Source organism: Girardinichthys multiradiatus, chromosome Y (assembly GCF_021462225.1).
Source record: "Girardinichthys multiradiatus isolate DD_20200921_A chromosome Y, DD_fGirMul_XY1, whole genome shotgun sequence".
NCBI classification, from domain to species: Eukaryota; Metazoa; Chordata; class Actinopteri; order Cyprinodontiformes; family Goodeidae; genus Girardinichthys; species Girardinichthys multiradiatus.
Genome location: NC_061818.1, coordinates 18,057,096 through 18,064,794, shown reverse-complemented (window position 1 = coordinate 18,064,794; position 7,699 = coordinate 18,057,096). Strand labels below are relative to the sequence as shown.

Genomic DNA, 7,699 nt, shown 5'->3' with positions numbered 1-7,699 from the left:
AACAATAATGGCCTGTGGACGAAACCCTAAGGCACTGTACATTCTTTAGGTTTTAAAGAAAACATAGAAAAGTGTTTGCAAATGTTAAAAGAAAGCAATCTCATAAAATACAGAAGCTTAGATATAAGCTTTGCTATTAAAAAGCTATTTCAACCTGGAAACACTCACAAATGAGAGAAACACAGAGATGGCAATTAGAGGGGTTTATTAGCTGATGTTTGATTTATTTTGGCTCTCGGACCCCGGTGGAAGACATGGATGCTGATAATGACAAGAACGTGAGTAAACATCCTAGCGTTAGAATTAGAAAAGTCTTCTCCCCGGGATCCTGATACTGGTAGTGGAGTGGAAGCCTGAGGAGATAAAGGGAGTCGGAATGAGCTTGAAGCCTGATGGTGAAGATGGGGTGGAAGAGGGTCGAAGCTCAGCTGAAGATCAGGAGATTCTGAAGGTCTTTTAAAGCAAAGCCTGGAGGGATGATTGGCTGAAGAGGAATGTAGATCAGGGGCTCATTGGTTGGAGCGGAGAACGTGGTGGAGTAATTAGACGGAGCTGGAAGTGGAGGTGAGTCTTCCAAGTTGAATTTTTGTCAAAACTCCATTTTGTGGCTGCTAAAGTCTTATTATAACCTAATTATTCCAATTGTTTTGTTAATTATTTTCAGTTGGTCATACATAGTGAAATGAGTGGACAGAATAACAATTACTTAAACACATGAAGACCATTTGTGTGTGTCGTCTTGTGTATGTTTTCTTGTATCTGATTAGGAAATTTACAGTAAGCCCCAATGATTTTCTAATCTCATTTATGGGTTAAGGGTTTAGTGTAATTTGTCATGATGTATATGTTTTTATTGTCTAAATATTTAAAATTAAACTTATGCTCAACAAACACCCAATCAAAGTTGGACTTTTTTTATTTATGTTAAACAAGCCAGCAACATTTTAACCAAAATGGTTAAGAAAATTCAGCCAAGACATCAAACATAAAAAGGAAAAAAAAGAAAGAATTCATGAGAATAAAAACACAGGAAACATAATTAATGGAATAACACAACTGGACGATGTAATACAGACTAATCTGATGTACTCCCAGGCTTTAAATCATAGAACAGTGAACACATTGAACAAACTCTAAGGAAATGTTCCCATGCAACATGCACACATCATGGTCAGCAACAATACTCAGGTAGGCTGTGGCATTGACATGATGCTCAATTGGTACTAAGGGGACCACTAAGTGTGCCAAGAAATTATCCCCCACACCATTACACCACCACCACTTGCCTGAATCATTGATACAAGGCTGGATGGATCCATGCTTTCACGTTGTTGATGCCAAATTCTGACCCTACTATCCGAATGTAGCAGCAGAAATTGAGACTCATCAGACCAGGCAACGTTTTTTTCTATCTTCTATTGTCCAATTTTGGTGAGCCTGTGCCAATTGTAGCCTCAGTTTCCTGTTCTTAGCTGACAGGAGTGGCACCCGGTGTGGTCTTCTGCTGCTGTAGCCCATCCGCCTCAAGGTTCGACGTGATGGCTTGGTTGCAATGAGTGGTTATTTGAGTTACTGTTGCCTTTCTATCAGTTCGAACCAGTCTGGCCATTCTCCTCTAACCTCTGGCATCAACACAGCATTTGTGCCCACAGAACTGCTGCTCACTGGATATTTTCTCTTTTTTGGACCATTCTCTGTAAACCCTAGAGATGGTAGTGCATGGAAATCCCAGTAGACCATCAGTTTCTGAAATGGCATGTCGAGGTAGGAAAACTTTACTCGTCCGTTAACTCTTACATTACTCCTCACCTCTCATTGACTCTTTTTATTTGGCACCCCAAAGGACAATCCTCAGTCAGAGATCAGTTGTACGTTTCCACAAGTTTATTAAAACCAATCTGAATTCAGAGAGGAGACACACACTTACACGGGTACCTGGAAACGTCTGTGTGTTGTCTCCTTTGGAGGTGCGCTACAATACCTTTATATACCCCTCGCTGCTATGCAGTACACATACACAATCATTCTGTCTGTGGATGTCTCCCAGCAACAATATAACAGTTCCTTATGTCCACATAAGGAGTGTTTCTGGTTATTCTCTTCTAGCTTGTCCTCGCCTATCTTTTTCACCCCCATCCGGTAATCCCAATTTATGACCTTGAACTTTCTATGCTTCACTCCCTAAGCTTGACTCCCCTATGAAAAGGTTACACACATAGATAGTTTATATTCTACAGGCACCAACAACCATAAACCACCTTTAATCCTTCGGTTTGAACTGCAGCAGATCGTCTTGACCATGTCTACATGCCTAAATGCATTGAGTTGCTGCCATATGATTGGCTCATTAGAAATTTGCATTAACGAGCAGTTGGACAGGTGTACCTAAGAAAGTGGTTGGTGAATGTATATGTGTTGTTATGTTGATTTTTATTTACGCACTTATACTTATATATGTTTTTTCATGTATAAAATGATCCACTGGAATAATTATCTGGACCACAGCCCAGCTAGAACTTATAAAATAAGGGTTCTGATGTGAGGGGCGTGCGGCAGGTAGGGTGACCCGATGTCCCGATTTGTGAAGAACCTTACCGCATTTTTCACTCCTGTCCCAGTGTCCCTCAAACAGAACAATGTCCCGTATTTGACTGGGTCAAATTCTGATAAGTCAAAAAACTATTCGACTGGAGCTTTTCTGAAATGCAAAGAAAGCAGAGCTGCAGTCATCATCACAGAGCCACATCAGCTGTTAATCAAAAAAGCATTTCATGACCAACCTGCGCGCCACGATGCTAGTAAAATAAAACAGAACAAAAAAAGGATGTTTTTGTACAGCTTACATCAGTAGACTTTACAGAATATAATGGAGAGTAAGTCACAGAAAAGACAATGCAGCTTAGTGGCAGGAGAGGAAAGATGTTGCTGCCTCAACTGGTAATGCTGCAGAGTTTGCCTGAGGAAGTTGCAATTTTTTATGATTACGTTTTTGTCTCGGCCATGGCAAGAACGAATTCAAGAACTTCTGACTGCAGATAAGTTAGTTTTAGGTTAGATTTTGAATATCTATGCTCTGTGGATTCAGTGGGTTCCTCTCGTTTCATCCAATGCAGGCAGTCAGATTATGGACAGCTGCTCTCTGCCTGCTCCCTCATCCTGGTTCCCTAAATGACTGTCAATAAATTTCTGAACCAAACACGCTGTTTATTGGTCTTATTATTTTGTGTCTTTTGGGGGACAAAAAGACACAAAATGTGATCAGCTGGTTTAGGATGTTATTTAAAAAAGCGCCCCACCTGCGTGTAATTCAGAAAGCTGACATGGTGTCCTTTTTCTTTTCTTTCAGCCTTCAAGCATGGGTTATAATTTGAAAATAGTAGAATTATATTTCAATTTCACCCGTTCCGGCAAATGTGGTCCTTAATATTATTGTAGTGGCTTTTCAATTTTATTAACTATTCCTTGCACTACCTCTGCAAAAACCTTCTCATTTCTCCTGGTCCCATTGGCAATCAGTGAACAACATTCAGTTCATATCACATGTAGTTCCTACTCAACCCTGGTCATACTTGCTTAGGAGCTGGGACCAAAACAGTAGGTACCGATAGGGAAAAAACTGCAGAGTGGAGTCAAGCAGGGCAAAACGAGCCAGTGGAAAAGGGACAAAATAAACCCCAGAAAAGACATTGTTTTGGCTAAATTCCTTAGAAAACAGTCACCACTACTAGCACTGATCTAAGAGCAGCATTTGGTGTGACACAAACTCTGAAGTCTGAGGTTTTGTCGATTTTGAACACAGTGGCCAAGCACCAGTCGTACAACTCCAATGAAGGGATAGGAGATTTTGTTTCATGTTCTCTGACTCACGAATCACAAGCACATTTTTTTGCTCTTGTTCATACAACAATTGAACCAGAGAGCACTTTTATCACTTTATGTTCAATGAAAAGACAAAAGCTAAACTTGAACGTGTCTGATTGTTTGATACATATGTTAAGCTTGATTGTAATACAGCAGCATCCCCCAAACTTCCCCTATGTTTACAGTTTTTTCAGTACTTAAATTGTACTCAAGATGGGATTAAAATGGTCTTAAAAAGTCTGAAATTAGACTTGCTGAAACCTGCAGATACCCTGATATCCACATACAGAAGGCTGATTTTGTCCTGCTTTTTGGCTGGTATTTGTACAAGCTTGTATGTGTACGTATGTATGTTTGTATTACTGTGGGGCGTCTCACACAGCCGTGTCATCAGGCTGCTGATTCTGTCCTGTTATCGTTACAGTTCCAGCAGAAGTGTCTCTGCTGTAGCTGAACTTGTTCTTCAGAGCATTATTTTGGTAAAATCTACCACTTTCTCTCCACATATGAAAAATCCATTCCATTGTTTTTCTTTCACGTTGCCTGATCCAACCTGTTGCATATGCAGCAGTCAGACAGTAACTAGAGGGCCGGCAGGTGATGGTCAAAGACTGTCCAGGCTGGACAACCTTAGAGTCTGGCTGGATCAGATCAATACTGAAGACACCTAACAAAAAAGTGGAAACAACATTATTGTCATAATTCATTTGATTTTGAAGTGAATCCAGTGTAAATATGTTTGAATATAGCTGGATCAAAGCTTCTCACATGATCCAGCTGTCAACAGTAGTATTAGAGCTACAGAGAGCATGGTTAATACAGAAGCTGAACTGGTGGTAGTTCCTTGTTCTGCTGACTAACACAGAGACCTTCCTTTTAAACCAATATCATTTGCATATTTTTGAACACGTTTATTCTGATTCGGTTTGATATTTTGTCTTAGAACCATAAAACAGTTGCACAGTTAAAAAAGAATGAGTGTCTATGTTGACAATGAGTTAAGCCAAAGTTGTAATTTTAAAATCAAAGTATCAAATAATTAAAATTTAGCAGTAAAATCAGCAACATTGAATGCCCTCTAGTGTTTCAAAAACAAAACTGCCAAAGATGTCACTCATTTCAAGTTTTTTTCACAGTGCATTGATCCGATTTAGTTACAGTTTTCAATATTTTATGCTCTCAAAATCAAAACATTTTTACATAGGATTTATCCACTCAACAGAAAAACAGTTGGATTTTGTGCATCTTTAGACTGTTTGCTGATAGATCAGTTCATTGTAATCATATTCAGAGGCAAATGAGCAGAAATATAAAATATTTCAGTATTGTCATGTCTTAAACTTACAAACCTCTTCAGTAGTTTTCTAGCTCCCTTCCGCCCTCAGTTGCTAAATGTAAATCCAGAGGCTCTGCAGGTCGTCTTGTCACAAACTGTTGATGTTCATCCAGTGTCTTATATGTGAATTTCCATAGTTTTATTCATCTGTTCAGATTTTATCTGGAATAATATCTGGAAAAAAATGTCAAACACATCAGAGCACAACCATTTTAAAAATAGTTTAAAAACCTAAGAAACCTAAAATTAAAACATTCCTCTTTTGTAAACTGGTATTTTTCTTAATTTAAACCTTTGTTTTAATCAACTTGCCATTTGGTGCTTTAAGGGTGGTCCATCTGCTCATGTCTGCTCCTGTTGTTTCTAAACAATTTCTCTTGCAGTTTTTTATCACTATGTTTTCTGAAATGCTTAAACTCAACTTCATCTTGTATCTATAGTTCACTCCACCTCCTCATGGTCTCTGGAAGATCTCATTCACCTCCTGATCTGTTCATCCAGCATTGCAAATGATAGACTCCGAAGTTGTACTTTGTTTTCTCCTGATCTGTTATCTTTCTGCTTTACCCCAGTGAACAAGTCCAGTTTTTATACAAAAAAGAAAATAAAAACAATTTTAAACGCCATATTTAGAGACTTGATTAAAACCAGCCCTTGTATTTCGGATGTTGTTTCCATTTTTTAAAGATCTATGGATAGAGAGTAATAATCCTGATACATGATTCAAAATACAAATTAACTTGGAATATTATCAACATGCATTTAGATTTTATCTGTGGGCGTTTTTGTGCAGCTGCTCCAGTGCCTTCAGTCACTGTGTCTCTCGAGCACAAAAGTAAACAGCAGAATCTTCCGCTGTTAAGAGTCCTGATCTCGAGGTACTGGGTGCTGCTGCCGACATTTTCAGTCAGGATGAAACGACTTTCAAAGGAGCTTCCATAGATGGCGGCGTTCTTACCAGCATCCATCCTCCCAATCCACTCCAGAGCTTTCCCTGGTTTCTGTCGTATCCAGTGAATGTAGTATTCTGTCATGTCAAAACCAGACATGATACAAGACATCTTAACTGTCTCTCCTGGTCTCTTCACCTCAAAGGAAGACTGTTCCATTTTAATCTCACTAAAGGCTCCTGAAAGATGAAAGTTTTTAGTCATTAAATCTTAAACTTTCACATAAATGTTGAAAGATACATATGGCATAATTCTCACCATGAATGCAAATTACTGAAAGCAAACTCCAGATGACTGTCTTCTCCATTCTATAAAAAATGAACTGAATACTTTTCAAACTTATTCCAAATATGTTTAAACTTCTCAATGTTAACAGACAAAACTGAGTGTCAACTAATTGAATGTGCAGTTTTAAGAGTGGAAGAGTCAACTTAGACCCTCCCCTCCCCCAAGAGAGAAATTGAAGGTCATCTGTATTTTGTTCAGCTAAAAGTTTACTTGAGTGCAATAAAAGGCAACAGAATGTTTAGTCCTAAAACTCCCCATGAGCAGAAACACCTGCTGTATTTTTCTGTTTCTGTCGATTGTGAACCTGCCTTGAAGTAACTGAGAATAAACAGGTTGTTTTTTGATGCAGATGCATCCCAATAAATTACAATTGACTGAAAAAGTTCAGTAATTAACTTCAAGAAATTGAATTCAGAGAGATGTATTATACAAATAGTGATATGGTGTAAGTTTTTATTAGCTGTCATCCATCACAATTAGTGAAACAAAATGATGTTCAGTATCACCCTGAGACCCAAGATTTTGTTTGGTGTGCATTCTTTGTTTTTCCAAGCTAAATGGGATTAGTGGGACCTAATATGTTAAATAACTAGACTCTGTCATGAAGTGGTTTTTGCAAAAAAATATGTCCTCATATGAGGACAGTCAGTGTATCTTTGTATTTGGAATATTTATTTGCAAATTGGAATCAGAAAGTCCAAATTACTATAAATACAAAATTTCAGCTTTCTGCAATAAGCATTCTCCAAAAAAAACTCTATGTCCCCATATGGGGACACTGGGTCTATCTTCCTGAAGGATATCATTCAGACATGATTGGTTGAAAATTTATAAAACCAGTTTATTTCAGACAGTGGAGCATAAAACAAAGGAATAAAATGTTGCATTTCAGGCAAATGGTATGACTACCCAAAGGTATAATCATCAGAAAACCTCTGCAAAAAGCAGTCTGCCCTTCCAGAACAGCCCTACTGGCTTTTGAGAAACTTTCAAAAGTGTAAACAGATGGGTGTATCTGCCCCTAACATTTCAGTGCAAAAAACTTATAGAACAATCTGTCAATCTAGAACAGTCCTCCTGACCTTTGAGACACTTTCAACAATGCAAAGAGGTTTGGACCTTAGGCCCTAAATGTGGCTTTATAACAATAAAAGTGCAAAACATCAGCAACAACAGTCTGTCCTTCCAGAACAGATTTACTGTCTTTGGAGATTTTTTCAAAAGTGCAAACAGGTCGGTACATCAAGCTCTAACCAAGCTTTTC

At 38.4% G+C, this 7,699-nt stretch overlaps 1 gene segment (V, D, J or C); it reads right to left on the bottom strand.

Annotated features, from left to right (window-relative positions):
* Positions 1-303: 303 nt before the first annotated feature.
* Positions 304-6,498, bottom strand: LOC124864937. The segment is given in 4 exon segments: positions 304-428; positions 4,415-4,528; positions 6,039-6,326; positions 6,406-6,498. Coding segments are annotated over 4 exon segments (576 nt in total).
* Positions 6,499-7,699: the final 1,201 nt, after the last annotated feature.